This window comes from Plutella xylostella, chromosome 11 (assembly GCF_932276165.1).
Source record: "Plutella xylostella chromosome 11, ilPluXylo3.1, whole genome shotgun sequence".
Taxonomy (NCBI): domain Eukaryota; kingdom Metazoa; phylum Arthropoda; class Insecta; order Lepidoptera; family Plutellidae; genus Plutella; species Plutella xylostella.
Genome location: NC_063991.1, coordinates 1,534,106 through 1,551,477, shown reverse-complemented (window position 1 = coordinate 1,551,477; position 17,372 = coordinate 1,534,106). Strand labels below are relative to the sequence as shown.

Sequence of the window (17,372 nt, the reverse complement as noted above, 5' to 3'; positions counted from 1 at the left end):
TTGTAATTGTAATGATGTAATCTGATCTGGGCATAATAATTTAATCGGGCATTTATCGCAACAGAAATAAAAGTATGTATTTATTTGACTCAGCTCTGTCCATTCATTGTCGCATAGCTGGACAGCTGTTTTACATAGACTTGACCCATTTTTCTTCTGACACACATCTTCATCACTTTTGATTGAATATACTGGAGACCTTAGGTTGCAAATAATTGTTGACTGATCCCTCTCCATACATGACTGTAATTCATTTTGAGACACTCGAATCATCGTATCCTTTCTTAGGTTGATAGCAATGTAATTTGATACTGGAACTATGCTGACTTTATGATTTTGAATTTGATGGGGAATTGGTATTATTTTTAAAATCTCGTAGTAGTCTCTGGTGACTAAGGGTATGGTTATTTCAATGATGATATAGTTTTTTGATAGTTTTGCTCTAGTTTTTAATAGATGATAAATTTTCGCTAAGTTTGAGTCTTCACCAGGCAGTGTAAGGTCTTTGGTAAGATGAGATGATATGATATTGAGCTCGTGTTGTAGTTGTTCAGGTGTTATTAGATGTAAGTTTATTTTCCCATGATAGATGTTGGTAATAGTATCGAGTAGATCATTTTGCATAGATTTGATTTGAGAAATTAAATTACTGGTTATAGCAGCAGACATCGTGAAGTCATTGATTAATGATATGCTGTTCAAGTCTTTCTGAATATTATTCTGATTCTGTTCTAAATTTAACAGTCTCTTGTTGATCGCCTTATGATGTTTATCCATAATATCCTCAGATCTTTTAATAAAGTTAAACTCTGCTTCCACTATCGATGTCTGGTTTTTCCACAACATTGCTAAATGATTTTGATTTTGCTTGATGAGGTTGATGTCATTCTCATATTTTTCTGCAAACTGGCTGTCTAGTACACCAAATAAGGTATTAGCTACGTTTCCCACGAGGTTGACTAAGCCACGTCTGCGCCGGCGCCTCACCGTCTGTTGATTTGATAGTACACCATCGTGGTGCTTTATTTCTCCGAACTCGTGTCGCAGTTGTAACATGATCTCTTCACAGTGTGACTGACTTCTTATCTTGGTACATACTTTGTTTATGTAATATAAGTACTCTGTAATTGTCGACAAGCCGTCTCGGTATGGGTTCATGTCATAATAAACGATAAGCCGCCACTCATCTCTTATTAATTGTGCGTTTGATATTTTGTCAAAATAGACTGATTGATTGTTTTTGAACGTTGTATAGTTGTAGGCACATTCGGAGTTTGATATTAGGCTGAAGAAGAACAATAATGCTGATACGAGTAATGATAGGTTGAATGGTTTCTTCTTTTTGATTGTTCTTTTTGGCCTTGTGTTTTGTTCAGTGGGAGGCAAGTTGCGTTGAGCATTTGATGAGTCATCGCTTTCTCCTGCTTGGTTGTTGATAGTTTGATAATTTTGCTCTACAGGCAGTATTGATAATTTAACGATAGGACGTTTTATTATGCCGTTTTTCGTTTTGACAGTTACCACCCTCACGTATCCGTCCTTTCCCGGATGGACCTCTAAGATTCGGCCCATTGGCCACTTCCCAGCCGGCAAATTCGCGTCATTTATGATAACTATATCTCCGACTTTGAAGTTTGGTTGAGGGCTACGCCATTTACCCTTGATGGATAACTGCGTGAGATATTCATTTCTCCATCGTCTCCAGATGTCGTTGAATATTTTTTGAGTATGATACCATCTACTTCTATGATCTTCTTCCGTTTCAATCACGTTTAGAGAAGGACCGCTTGCCAAAAAGTGCGAAGGTGTTAAACAATCTAGCTCATTCGGGTCTTCTGTGATTGGGCACAGGGGCCTACTGTTCAAACAGGCTTCTAGCTGAGCGAGTAACGTGGAGTACTCCTCAAATGTCAGTTTTTGATCGCCGACAACCCTCTTTAGGTGATGTTTCAGTTGTTTGACCTGACTCTCCCACAAACCTCCTGCTGATGGCCATGATGGTCCTTGGAAATGCCATTCGATATTCATATCTGTTATCTCGCTCATGAACTCTGTACCGAATGTTTCTTTGATCTGTTCGTATTCTTCTTTCAGTTTTCGGTCAGCGCCAATGAAGCAGGATCCAAAATCGCTGTACATGTGCCCAGGAGTCCCTCTTTTTGCTGAGAGGCGTTTTAGGGCTGCAAGCATCGCTGATGTTGATAAATCCGAAACTAATTCGAGATGCACGGCTTTTGTCACCATACATACAAATACCGCAACATATCCTTTTGATGTTTTGGTGCCCCGACCTTTACTCGCTTTCACATAAAGATGGCCGGTGTAATCGACACCTGTATGATAAAACGGTCGAGCGGTGTTGATTCTTGGCTCCGGTAGGTCGCCCATTAGTTGTTGATGTTTTGATGGTGAGTGCTTTCTGCACTTAACACACAATCTTATTTGCTTTTTTACAACACGGTAACCACCAATAATCCAGTACTTTTGTCTGATTACTCCTGTAGTCATTTTAGGTCCACCGTGGAAAGTGAGTTTATGTGTTTGATCTATGATAAGTTCCGATAATCTGCACTTTTCTGGTATGATGATCGGGTGCTTCATATCGGGGTGCATGTTAGCGTGTTTCAATCTACCCCCTACCCTGAGGATACCTTCCTCGTCTAAAAAGGGCGTAAGACACAACAGTTTGCTCTTTCCGCTGATACTCTGGCCTGATTGTAATTTATCTATCTCCTTGCTATACTCAGCCTGCTGTGTGTGCTTTATTATTATGATTTTACTGATTCGGAGTTCGCTGATGGACAGATAAGGTTTCCAAATTTGCTGTTTTTTGTGATGTTTGTTTGATAAATATTGCACGAAACGCTTCAACCATGCGATTGAACGTACAACTTTTTTCAGGGAGCTGAAATGCTTGATGACCTTATTGATGACGTCATTGTTGTCTTGCTGCGTGACGTTTACTGGTTTTATCTTTTTGATTTCTTGATCGGTTTGATATGTTTCCTTTTGAGCGGTTGTATTTTCGAACTCTCGAAGCCATTCCGGCCCGCACCACCAGAGGGCGTTGTTCTTGAGTTCTGTGGCTGATTGTCCTCGGCTAGCACAGTCTGCCGGATTATCTGCTGATGCCACATACCTCCATGAGTCTGATGGGATGATCTTCACCACCTTTGATACTCTGTTGGCCACGAAAGTTTTCCAACGTGCCGGCTCACCTTGCAGCCATCCTAGCACTATTTTACTATCGCACCATCCGTAAACTGATATTTTATAGTCTTCTGATAGACATTGTATAACTTTCTCCATAACAACTGATAGTAGAAGAGAGCCACATAGCTCTAATCTAGGTAATGATACCTTTTCTTCTTTGGTGCTGCTAGCAGGAACTAGTCTTGCCTTTCCAGTTACTTGGTTGATTGATACATGGTCTCCTCTCTTGATTTTACAGTAGATGACGCACGCATAAGCTTTCAGAGACGCGTCGCAGAAGCCGTGCAACTCAATCTCGTCGCCGTTAATAGTGCCAAGCCATCGTTGTATTTGATAATAGTTGATATTTATGATGTCCTCTCTAAGCACCATCCATTCTGTGGTTAAATCTTTTGGTAGTTGATCGTCCCATCCAATCTGTGACATGAATACTTGCTGGAACATAATTTTTAATTTTGTAGTCAGTGGGGAGAGCCATCCGATTGGATCGAAGATCTTCGAAAGGTCTGATAAGAATGATCTCTTTGTAACCACTTCTGATGATATTTCAATTTTTGATTGGAATGTGAAACAGTCTTGAATGGGGTTCCAACTTAACCCTAAAGTTTTTGATGTTTCTGCTTGCTTAAAGTCAAATTCTGTTTGTTCTGATTCTGATGTGGTTGATATAGGTAAGTGATTTGATTTCCACTTGCGCAGGTTAAATCCTCCACTCTGGAGCACCGAAATAAGGTTTTCTTTCAGTTCTTCAGCTTCTTCTGCTGTATGACAGCCATGAACGACATCATCCATGTAAAAGCAGGACTCAATGACATCTGCTGCAATGCTGTTTGGGTTGATTGATGCCCACAACAACGGGGTTGATAGTTAATGATAATTGATAGTTTGATAGGGTGAGTGCCGAACCGCCGCGTGACGTATGATAATGAAAAGACGTCGTAATGTGTGAACGGTATATTGAACACTGAAATATGATTATGTAGGTACAATTGTCGCTAAGTCTAAGTAGGTCGCACGTTTAAGTAAATGCAAACTAATGCCTAGATGTTAACTCTAACATCTTCCCCACTCAGAGAAGAGAGAAAATGATATTGAAACGAAATGATAAAATTGAATACATGATCTACTGATAAGGTAATGACTAAGTAAATGATCTCAAATTAATACATTTCTTAAATAGAAGTTATTCCAAAAATTATAATATTTAATATAGAATTAATCTAAAGTTAACAGTTAATCTAATGATAGTTAGAAAATGATTTTGTCCAATCACATTGATCGATTGTACTTATTTTTACGCGCACATACTACTGGTATTTTATGACCACTATCACTGCACTCATAAGAGAGATTTTGCAATCGAATGTTGTCACTACACAACACACTGGAGTGGCCCACCAGGACCGGAGAGCCCGGGCGGGGGGCCGCTGGGCGGGCTGCCGGGGCCGCCGGCGCCCGGGCGCGCTGCCTGCCGCCGCACGATTCACGATCAGCAAGTTTGATATTGTTTAAAAATGACCATTCTGGTTCATTAAATGAGACACTGGGTAAATTTTTGATAAGAGATTTCATGATAAGAACCTCGGTCTCGAATTGATAATTGTTGTCCATTGATGAGCAACAGATTTTGGTGATACCTTTACAAGTACTTTCCTTAGTACCTACTCCTGATATGATACCGTGGAATTTGCTTCTCGATAGTCTCAATGCCTGCGCTGCCTTTTCTGTGATTAATGATGTTTGTGATCCTTGATCTATAAGTGCCCTTAATGTATGATATGTACCATCCGCTGATTTTACTTTTAGCATAGCTGTGGCCAACAGTACTTCGGGTGGAACGTCACGTTGTAGTGACACGTGAGTATTTTTATTCCTATTTGGCTCAAACTTGATGTTGGATGATGTCGGTCGCGATGCTGTTTGGCCATATTGATGTCCTTGCGAAAATGCGTCATGTAAGATGGTGTTATGATCTGAATTGCATTTTTGACAGCGTTTTTCTGATATACACGGCTTTCCAAAGTGACAATACAGACAATTTTTGCATAACTCATGCTTATTGATGATGTTTAATTTTGATTTATTGTCCATTTCTAAGAATTGAGGGCAATAGAATAACGCGTGTTCGAATGTGTCGCAAATCGGGCATCTTTTTGCGAAGTTGTTGTTTTTATTGTAGACCGGACGTGCGCTACTTTTATTCAATGACGTAAATGATTGCTGGTAATTTTTGTTGAAATTTTTTGGCTTGATAAATGATATTTTAGATTTTTGTGGGGTGATATTTTCCTCGATCTTAGTTTTTCCGGAGGCTGACTCCATTTTCCTGAATTTGCCTTCCAGAAATGATAAAAATTCCGCAAGGGTGGGTAACTCAAACGGTTTTTGGAGAGAATCGATGTATGCCTCATTTGTACTCGCATCCAGCTTTTGCGACAAAATGTGGACTAGTAATGGGTCCCAAGTGGCAGTGTCGATTCCTAGATTTTTGACTGCGTTCAGGCACTCGATGGTGACGTCATGTAGTCGCTTTATCTGGTTGATAGAAGCTTGATTTTGCATCGATGGTAGATTTAACATGATATTGATATGAGCTGAGAAGATGAGCTTCCGGTTATTATATCTATTGTTAAGTATTTCCCAGCACGCTCCGTAGTTATCGCTGCTTACTTTGAGGTGTTGTATAAGGCGCTCCGCCTCACCTTTAACTTTAGATTTCAGGAACTGCATCTTCTGCGCATTAGAGAGCGATGAGTTGTTATGTATGGCCTCCATGAAGAGATCTTTGAATGAGGTCCATAAGTGATAATTTCCGTGGAATTGAGGAATGTCCAGAACTGGTGTAGACTTCTCACGATGCTGCGTGCTCCACATTTTCTTATTGATAGCTCTTTTCATCTCATTGTAACACTGCTCGTACTCAGAAAATGCTTCTTCATACTCCAGATTCTGGCCGTTCAATTCTCCATCCAACTCCCAATGAAGAGAATCAATAGCTCGCCACCTGATTTGCAGCGTTTTAAGACAATCTTCCAATTCCCATCTCTCTGATAAATCGTCTAAATTAATGCTTGATAATGTTCTGTTTAAAGCTCGAAAATTGCTATTTTGCTTGATAAGTTTCTCAGAGCATCTCTCAGGCTGCATCTGTTCTGAGGGATCGTCATCGGCGTCGTGTGAACTAGTCTTCACTTTGAATTTGATAGGTACTGGGGTCAATGTTGAAGTGTCCCGAGGTACTGCTCCTGACTCTTTCATGTTCATGCTGTCAACAGGAACCGAATCCGTCGCCCGACTAGTTCCAGGTGCTGCTGAGGCCGGCTGCTGCATCCTTGACGCCTCCTCGACGTGCTCATGCTGTTGTGCTGTTCCCGTTCCCAATTTTAGGACGGGTGGTTTCATAAAAGGTGCTGATAATGATGATTTTGATTCCTTAATTTGATTCATGATATATTCGTAACGAACGCGTACTGCCTCAAAGACGCTGTTGACGAAATATTCGTGCGATTTGTCGTCAAATCCACATAATTTAATATGATTACTTTGAAATTCGCCCCAATAACTATTAAGCACATCTAATTTCCGCTTGAAATAATCAGTTTTTGATTTACGATCCTTGGGGTCTTTTTTAAAGTTGATATAGAGACTTTCCATAGCATCAATGATTTGCTGTTGCGTAGCTAGGATGTCTTCCATCTTGACTTCCATTTTTTAAGTTGAGAGCAAGCAAAAAAAAAGGAAAGATCTTACTTGATAAAGCTGGCTGAAGATGATAGTTTGATGGTTCCCTGACTCCACAGGTCTCCAAATGATAAATTCTTGCAAAACAATAGGTAAACCACTCGCGAAGCACAAATGCTAAGATTCACGACACTCGCGACTGATCCCGCCTGTTCCGAAGGCTCGAAGGACCAAAACGATGTTCGGGTTGATTGATGCCCACAACAACGGGGTTGATAGTTAATGATAATTGATAGTTTGATAGGGTGAGTGCCGAACCGCCGCGTGACGTATCATAATGAAAAGACGTCGTAATGTGTGAACGGTATATTGAACACTGAAATATGATTATGTAGGTACAATTGTCGCTAAGTCTAAGTAGGTCGCACGTTTAAGTAAATGCAAACTAATGCCTAGATGTTAACTCTAACAGTGACCCTGACTGCTATGCCGAAGGTCCCGGGTTCAATTCCCGGCTGGGGCAGATATTTGTTTAAAGACAGATATTTTTGTACTTACTCGGGTCTTGTGGGTATCGATATTTATATTTAGTATGTATCTATCTATGTATTTGTGTAGATATATCAGCTGTCCGACACCCATAACACAGTTTCTGCCTAGCTTGGGGTCGGATGGCCGTGTGTGAGATGTCCCCACATATATTTTTTTTGATTAGTTTTCGATTAACGTGTAGGTATGTGTATGCAGCACAAACCACAAAGCAGTTGTAGTACATACCTAGCTGATCTCTCGATTGCACAGGTGTCTTTCCAATCGGTTCAAAGACGTAAGTATGATATATCTACAGGGTGTTGCAAAATTGGTATACTAAGACGAAACCTACATGTGCAGCATGTTATATCTAAGCCCGAAACTGAAATCAAAATTTGGAAATTCGCGAAAAAAAAATTTTTTTTCCATAGTAAATGTCACGTGACCAACGAAGTTTTTATGGAAAATTTTTTTTTTTTTTCGCGAATTTTCAAATTCTGATTTCAGTTTCGGGCTTAGATATACCATGCTGCACATGTAGGTTTCGGCTTAGTATACCCTTTTTGCAACACCCTCTATAAGTAGAGATTGGATCAGACAATTTTCTTGACTTCAGTCACCCAACGGCCGTGGAGAAGGCTTTTTAATAGCATGCTTTTTAGCCAACATTGTGATACAAGTAGGTACAGAAAGCAGGCAAGGGATATAAAATAAAACAATGCGATCTATTTTCATATTTTATTTTGCTTTTTCATTCCTTACATATTAATATCATATGTATGCATAATATAGCTATCTTATCATGTATGTAGGTACAGAGTATATAATCGTAGTACACAGATAATCAATCATTTGTAAAACATTGTGAATGTATTCCTTCATTTTGAAAATGCATTTAACCAGGTTACGATAACTTTTTGGCGTGTTAACACGAGAGTCAAGACACTGGAGCGTCTCTAAGGCACTCCGCCCACTGCTAGAGTCGAGGCGGCGTCGAGGCGACGTCGCGGTTGCGTCGCATCGGCTTTAAAGGCGTAGGGTATATGTCTCATGTACGGCGTCAAGTTCTCGCCTCGCCCGCGCCACGACTCCGCCTCGACTTCGTCAGTAAGCGTCAACATTGGCTCGCATATAGAAAATATAGAGAAGGCGCGCCTCTATGACGCCGCCGCCACGACATCGCCTCGACTCTAGTGTCACCCTATATTACGCTAAGTCACTTGTCTAAATCATGCATCGCTTTTTTCATTGAATAGTAGGAACAATTATCAAAAGATATTGTGGTATATTTTCTTATCCAGCCATTGCAATGAGAATAATTTCCATTACAGAAAAACTACTACTGCTGCATTCAAAGATAAACATAATTAACTAAAAAAAGGACTTGTCTTGTTTTCTTATTTTTCGGCGCTGCCGCGCTGTGTCTATAAATGATGGGGTGTAAAGAATAGGTTAGTTTACCCTACGTACTAAGAATAGGTAGGTATAGTGCCACAAACTTATCTGTTCCGGTGAGAGCGAACTAAATTGGTCCATACCTCATTACTTACTAATGAATTTCATATTGACATGACATAGATTATATGGACCAATTTAGTTCGCTCTCACCGGAACAGATAAGTTTGTGGCACTATACTGAACCAGATCGTTGACTGCGACTAATAGATAAATGACAAATTCAAAATGAAGAAATCTTCGCTGTAAGTACCTAAACAGTTAAAATCAACACCATTGTAAACATTAACAAAACAACATCTTACACAGAAAAACCAAGTCGTCAACAATAAATAACAAAAATGAGATTTATCATTATGCCATAGCAATCAATTATATACTAATTAAATAATGCTTAAACTCACTATTCGTTTATATCTAAGCCTTACCTAGTGAGACATTCTCAAAAAAAGGGTCTAACTCAAAAATAAAAAATCTAGGGGGGTATAAAAAATAACAAAATTTCTCCTTAGAGGTACAATTATACGTAGCTTAAGTAATCTCGCATATTCCTATGATATAAATATAATATTGTATAAATTGCGAAGATTAGAAAAAAGGTGAAGGGTAAAATCACTAACATTTTATGGTCAATTTCATTTTTAAGTTCGAAAAATCACATTATAATTTTTAAACCAAAGCTCGGGGGGGGGTAAGGACATAATTGAAAAAAAAACTGTTAAATACACTTTTACAATTTTAGAAGTGTGCGTTGCAGAATTACTTTGGTTGTTTTTTACACGAAAAATTGAGCTGATGAGTTAAGTAGGTATACTTACTACAAAAAAAATGAAATGACTAAGTATAATAATACAACATCCATGGACGGTTGAAAAAAAGAAGGGAGATGTGTTAAAAAAATTGACCCGAATTCGTTTTTATTTTAATATTACCCATAATAAGTTGTAAAAAAACTTTTTAAGGAGACTTCACAGGTACAGAAAATTATCATAGAACACTCTCCGATTAAAGATCATATCTTTCATCTACTTCTTTTTCTCATAAGAATCATCTAGCAGTACAAGAAAGAAAGATATCTACGTCACAACTATTGCATAACAATTATTATTGCTGTTTCAATCATTCAGTATTGTTAAAAAGACACGTTCTACTTAAATTGCAAACAATATTAAATCAAGGTTTGACCGCATATCGAAGGCAGCAAGTACGGTCATGTGCAGAGAAAACTGACCCCCCTCTCATAGAAACAATGCTTCTGAGAGGGGTCAGATTTATCTGCCTTATACTGTACCAGTTTCAGTTGAATTTACGTCAATTGAGAAGAAAATGGTGTCACACAGTCTATTTTGTATGATTTAAAACTTCCTTTTTCATACATTTTTATTAGTTCAGAGAGTTCAGCGGCGATGATCAAAATGTCATACAAACTGCTCAAAAAATCGTGATTCGCCCGGATTTTACAATGTAAAATTTGGCCAAGTTGTATTAGCGTGATGTTAATTGTTTTAGTTCACAAGTATAGTACCATTTATAGGTAGCTACAAGATAATAATAATTACAGTAACACCATAGCAATATAATTCTAGTGTCCATGAAATGCAAGTGGACAAAAGTGATGACCGTAATTATATTAGCCATTTGCATTTTTTTTCCTTCTTACATCAGTTCTTAGCTTGTTGGTAAGGCATTTCATATATTTTATCGGAATTTCGTAAAAAGCGAAACAGTAAAAACCACACCTAGAAGACAAGAATTTCTACAACAAAAAAGTGAAAAAGAGTAAACGTTAGTTAAAAATACACTACAACACATCAAAACCTCTAGCTTGTATCTAAAACAAAATACATTTACTAAGAAATTGATTTTTAAAAGGGACACACTTAGTAATATTCTCGACTAAAGTCTTTATCGTTTTGTTATACGAATAGATGATTTTATTTTGAAGGCTTGCAAACCAGAATTTCGCAAAATAAATCACAGATTATAGCAACTATAATGAGAAAACAAGATAAGTGTTAAAAAAGACACACATAAAATTTTATAAGCAAACAAAATCGTTAGTATCTAAATCAATAACAAAATAAAATTTTAAAAAAACAAACTATTTATTTTGCTATTTTTACTAACAACAAACATTTTCAACGGTAGAGTACCAACACGCTTACAGATTCAATGGGGAGAAAAACTAAATGCTAATTACAGATGGCGCCTTCGGCGACTGTGCCTGATTCCGCAGTTCTAATTGGTTGGTTCAGTCGCCATTTTTTTTCCCCAACAATGTAATTGGTCAGAACCAAAAAGGCGCACTCGCTGGTGCTGCCAAAGTTTCACTTGGTTTTCTTTCCCATTGATGAATCATTTTCCTTTGAATAAAAAAATATAAAAGCAGCGAATGAAAGCCTACAAAATAATCATCATCTATTTTTTTTACCAACGAAACGCACTATAGGCTAGCTATTTCAGTCTTGATTTTAAAAAATTGCTACTACGGATATGATAAAACGTTTGACGTTTTGTGTTTTTCTCTACAGTTTTTGTTTATTGCTTTAAATTGTATTTAAAAAATCAAGACTGTAATATTTTTATCACTCTTAGAGGATTTATACTTAAGTCTGAATATAATTGGTGTTTCGAGACGTGGAAAGACGGACCAATAGACATGATGTAGAATATTTTTAAAAGGATAGAAACCAGGAAATGAAATTAACTTTTTGGCACTATGTGAGCTAGAGCTGGTAACGTTTTTTGAGTAAAAAACGATTTTTTTAGTTTCACGAGTAGGTTATAAGAACACACGCCTAAAAGAGGTGTGTTTTCATAAATCAATAAAAATTATTTTCAATATTATTAAAAATCTTATTCTTGAAAACGCCACCTAATGGGCGGTGTAAATTGCTTGAAAATTGAACTTTTTACACAGAAGATAGTTTAAATGTTATTTGACAATAATTTCAACATATATATTTTTGAATACAAAACATACCAGCTCTTGCCTCCACTATGCAAATTAATTTTAGTAGGTGTGTCTAAAGTATTATATATAGCTAAAATTGGTTAAAAGTTTTACATTATGTTTTAAACTGTTTTGTATGAGACTATACGAGACTTTATAATTACCATCGACCTACTCATTTTACTTACATAATGATCAGGATTATAAAATATTTGGTGTTATATTTGGGACTTAAAATTATATATTTAAAATATAAGTTTAATATATATTGTATACATACTATTGTACCTTATATTAATGGAATGAAGAAGGTTTACATTTACAAACCAAAAATAAATACTTAAATGAAAAACATGGCTTAAAAAAAATGGAAATCACTTACGATATTTTAATAGCCTATCTAAACGATAGATTATATTGTTATTTTTAAGATATTTGCGCAATCATTTTGTATATATTTAAATATACTTTTAAATAACTTGCAATTCACCTAGCTAACACACTCTCTTCCAAGTAGGGAGTTAATCCATTATCGTTTATATATTAACGCTTTACATCTATGTACCTTATTTTATATAGTGTAGGCTGCAAAGCCATTTATTTATCCTTAATTAAGTTTAGCATTTAACTATATATGTATGTATGTATGTATATAGGGAAGTATATAGCAACAAGAAAGGCATAGACAAGTCGATTCAAGATTTTTGTCTCATATTCGACTTCTGCGAAAACCAGTATTTTTTTAACATTATACTCCTTACATATCTATTCGGATATATTTGTTACAATATTTTAATGCTTACTATTTCACTACATCAAGCGGTTATGGGCTTTTTATATGATTTCACTAATAACTAGCATTCATTATATGTTTGACTAACACTAAATTTGACTATCTAACTTTCTCGAATTTCAATGTGGTTTGATATAATCTGGCTTCCACAGGTTCCATCTCCAAGGTACGGTCAGGTGCAGAGAAACCTGACCCCCATCTCATAGTAACAATGCTTCTGAGGGGGGTCAGGTTTATCTGCCCCTTACTGTACATATCCCCAATTGTCCTTCGTTCTATTGACTTAGTGAAATTGACGCCTCACAATTCATACCTTATCAGCTTAAAATACAATACAATATTTAACGTACTATATTTTTAATATATAAATACTATATATCTTAATAATATATTTCATGTTCTAGCGATATGTCTCACAAGTTTTCTCTAACAGGCTCGAAAAATTATACTAGTGCCAAACGAAACATGCTAACAAAGAAACTGAACCTACGACAGTAAACCAAATAACACTTTTGTCAATATAATATATAAAATACATCATTTACAAAATATTCCTTCGTTTGAGGTTTCTGTAGTTCTTCCTCGACCTCGCAAAAAGTTTCAAAAATGACAGTTTAAGTAGGCTATCATCTAGGTACGTCGATTCTATCTAAAAAGTTACAACACTAAAATGTTATCTCTTAAAATTCACACGCTTCAAATAAATGATGCTCTTTAGCAAGAACATCATCTCACTTGCCTAAATTTATCCGTTGTCTTACATTTTTTTATATTCTTCCATCAAAAGAGTTAGCGGTGGAAACTGAAGGAAAAGAAGATTAGCTGAGCATTGAAAAAAGGTTTTTTTTTTTAAATTAATCCTTACACTTTCTCCATTGTCTACAGTAAACGAGTATTTCTTATTATCTATGCAATAAATATTTTTTCTTTTTACTTAATTTCCTATATAATAAATAAATCTAATATTTCGACTAGTATCGGTATTTTTCAAGATTTTTTTTATGTGTATCTTTTTATTATTAGACACAACCATCATTATAACAGTAGTTTTAATAGTTTTATTTCGACTTCGTAAATTATGGAATTGAATTTGGCATTGTCCATTTTTTTTTGCAAAAAACAAAAAAAAGTCTGAAATGACTAGTGACTTCTTTGTAAAGTTTGTCCACTACAGTTTTTATTGTATCTCTAATTCTATGACACATCACATAGCGTTCCTAACAATCTTCATAGATAAAAAATGTTTAAAAAACTTTTCTCACTCTTAGATGTGAACCGTTCTATGTTTTTTTTACTATGTTACTTTCTACTAAACATGTTTCCAAAATACTAATTTAGTCTAATCTTATTTATTCTACCATTGTGCTTCTGATGTGTTGGTACCCAATCATCAAATCTGCCCGCCTTTTTGTTTAAGCCGAAAAATTCTTTTTTTTCGTTAATTTTCTCCAACCATTTGGCCCGCGTGTTAATTTAGCCTAACTTAATTAACGTCTACAGGTAACTTAAGTTAAATTTTTATGCATTTTTTATATACGCATTTTCATAAGCATTTTTTTATGATTATAAACTAGATTCGTCCATATTTATGACTCACATTACTTGTGTCTCTTCTTTTGTATTTGTTTTCCCGCTTATTTATTTTTATCCATTTGAAACCTTATTTCGACACTCTAAAAGCTGTTTTTCATAAGCACAGCTCGCCCGATGTCCTTATTTCTGTCCTGACAATAGAGAAAAGGGAATATGATTTTCAGTTTTTATAAATCACAGATATTGTTCTGAATTTAAACATAGTTTTCAATTCAAACAATCAAGCTTTGAGCATAAACATTATTAAACGTGAAAATATAAGAGACTTGTGTGAAATGATCTTAATCGCAGTTAGCATTGATGATTTAAATTGAGATCAACAAAACATTTGATAAGTATTCTAAAAAGTGCAGATAACTTTCCCAAATTTTATAAATACAATATAAACTTTTACAATAAAAATGTGATCTAAACAAATGCTACAAATTATAAAAATGGATTTCGTAAATTATCCCAACATTTATTAACTCTCACCACGGTGACTAAAGCTAAGCGTGCAGCTATCGGTATCGTACGTATCAGACCAAACGGATTTTCATAAATGAGTGGAGAAACGGCGTCGGCAATGCCGATGAAGTGGACGCACTTGTGTGAATTTTTGTACAAAAATACTGAATGCGATGCATCCGTTGCGTACGTTGCCGAAAGATGGACGCTTACCTAACCCGAGCTCAACCGTAGGTCATCAACATGCTAAGAAACATTAGTCAGTGGCAAACACGGTTCTCGGGTATTCACTCTAGGTAATGTTAACTATCTAAAAAATACAATTTAATTTTTAACTCATAACGCGATACAAATAGGTACAAATGAAATGAAGCTAGCTTTGCAATTCAGTAGAAATTTCCGCCCTAGACGATACCAAATACGAGTGCAAAACATGGTGACGGATTAGGGGGGTCACTTTCAAAATCGACGGACGAACGAACAAGAACTTTAATACAACGAAAGACAGCTGTAGTTAGCGCAGCGCTCAGAAACATCGGAAAAGGAAATCTGCAGCACCAACTATGACTTTATCTTGTTGTATCAAGCGTGCCGATTGCGTGACAGTTCTAGTTTGTTCGTTCGTTGATTTAGATAGTCACCCCCTAGGTCCAAATATTCAGAAAGTAGTTCCATCGTCAGCCATTGCACTAGGGTTACCAGAAAGTGACCGTTTTTGCTCTTGTCTTCAGCGGAATTTCTACTGGATCCTAAGGAAACCTAAAGACAGTGATTCAGACCCATTCTTGTTTCTGTTGCGAGTTGCAGGGACAGGGGTCGGGGGGCGGGGGCCGCTGTCCTCACACCAGCAGGCTGGGGGCCAGCCACTCGTCTTCGGCGATCTGAAGGACAGAAAAAGGGGGGAAGATAAAGAAACTTCCATTTGACACAGCGTCAAAAACAAAAGAAACAGGAATCAAATACCGACCCTGTCTGCTATGCTGAAGGTCCCTGATTCGTTTCCCGGTAGGGGCAGATATTTGTTTAAACACAGATTCAAAGACGAATGCTGCAGCATTGTGTGGTTTATGGGAAGCTCTCTCGCTACTATCACCTCTTGTGTGGTTTATGGGAAGCCGCCTATTACCTAAGATTCCAAAAATACCCTCACAAGAAAGTAAAAAAGCCCTCACCGGTTGCACCTGGAAGTGCTGCACAGGATAGTGGAGCACCTGCGGCGGCTGCGCGGACATGGCCGCCACGCCGCCCACACCGCCCACCCCGCCCACGGCGCCCACTCCGCCCACGCCGCCGCCCAGCGCCCACGCGCCCGGCAGCTGCGCCACGCCGCCCATGCTCGAGGAGGAGAATGGTGTTCTGTGGGTGATGTAAGTTCGTTTTTAGAGAATAGAAATGTTAGACCAGCTTCACATGGGGGGGTATCGCGGACAGACAATGACAAGCTCACACTACGCCCCGTCATTGATGGGACAGGAAGTAGATCTGCCTACGTCACCTTCGGTAGTCGTTCGCTGTGCGTGAGGATCGCGCAGCGTGGTAAGCCAGCTTTAAGGTTTGTTACGTGGCTTTTTACTTTAGGTAATGAACTTCTTTCGCGAATTTAGAATTTGAACAAACGTTTTTCGGTATGTGTATTGATTACCTTGGTTATGCTCTTACAGCTTGGGGTGACGCCCCGTTGATGCGTTGCGTCGCATCATCACAAAGGAACGGTCTCAAAAATATATGGCAGTGACGATTCAATGCACCTATGGTGCCTCGCCCTTTCTGTATACCAATTTTCCAACAACCCACCCATTTACGCCAGAATCCAGATCCACACATCCAACGCAAAAGCTTCAACTAAACAACCCACTAATACAGCAGGCATATACTAGTGCTGGGCGTACGTATTAAGTTATGTATGGATAAACCTACTTATTTATAGTAAGATAGAAAATAATTATTGGCGTCATATTAAATACATTTTGTTTTAACATTGGCAACTAGATGGCGTTAGTTTCCATACAAATGACATAAAAAAGAGAACGATGCGTGTTACGCAATACAAACATTGACACGCAGATCTAGAGGTCAGCTTAAATGGTCCACTCACCCAGCAGGCATATACTGGTGCTGAGCGTACTGAGCATACTGCCCGGCGTAGGAGTACCCCTGCACGCCCTGCAGGAACCCGCCCAGCTGCTGCGGGTACCCCGCGTTGTACCTGAGGTAATTCATCAATGTAATTATTGTTGTATAATTTTTATTTTGTTATTTTTTTATACGTCAAAATTTTCAATTTTAGATGATGTGCAAAATTAAATTAAATCTATAACAATTCCAATTATAATTTTTTTATTTATTATTATTAAACTGTGGGTATATTATTATGTATTTTGCATGAGTAACGATTTTTTTTTCTTGTTTACTATAAAACTTTTACTGTATACTTTAACATTAATTTTTTTTACAATTTAGTTAGAATTAAGTATTTAATTTCAATTATAACAGCATGTTGTGAATGAATAAATAAAATGAAATACCAATAGCCGGCGGCGGGGACGGCGCCGCATCCGTAAGCGGCCCCGAATGGGCTGTAGGGCGTGCCGCTTAGCTGTGGATGAATTGATAATAGTTTATTACACCGAAATTACATAAATTAATCCACTACATAATTATAATAAATGCTACCGTACCACCACCGACACATTAGCAATCAAACAT

The 17,372-nt window shown here is 37.3% G+C and overlaps 1 protein-coding gene across 2 annotated transcripts in view; it reads right to left on the bottom strand.

The window, feature by feature from the left end:
- Nucleotides 1-9,063: 9,063 nt before the first annotated feature.
- The window catches only part of LOC105389567 (nucleolysin TIAR), a 64,795-nt gene continuing 56,486 nt past the window's right edge, over nucleotides 9,064-17,372 (bottom strand). Inside the window, exons 7-11 of one of the 2 annotated variants that reach the window (XR_007266778.1) lie at nucleotides 17,192-17,262; nucleotides 16,762-16,872; nucleotides 15,839-16,022; nucleotides 15,446-15,547; nucleotides 9,064-14,350 (exon numbers count right to left, since the gene is read on the bottom strand). Coding sequence is in view for 1 of the 2 variants with exons in the window: in XM_048624027.1 (XP_048479984.1) it covers nucleotides 15,506-15,547; nucleotides 15,839-16,022; nucleotides 16,762-16,872; nucleotides 17,192-17,262 (408 nt within the window). In the remaining variant the exon portion in view is untranslated. Of the gene's footprint in view, nucleotides 14,351-15,389; nucleotides 15,548-15,838; nucleotides 16,023-16,761; nucleotides 16,873-17,191; nucleotides 17,263-17,372 lie in introns of those variants that run through there. The other variant, XM_048624027.1, reaches the window with a different exon arrangement.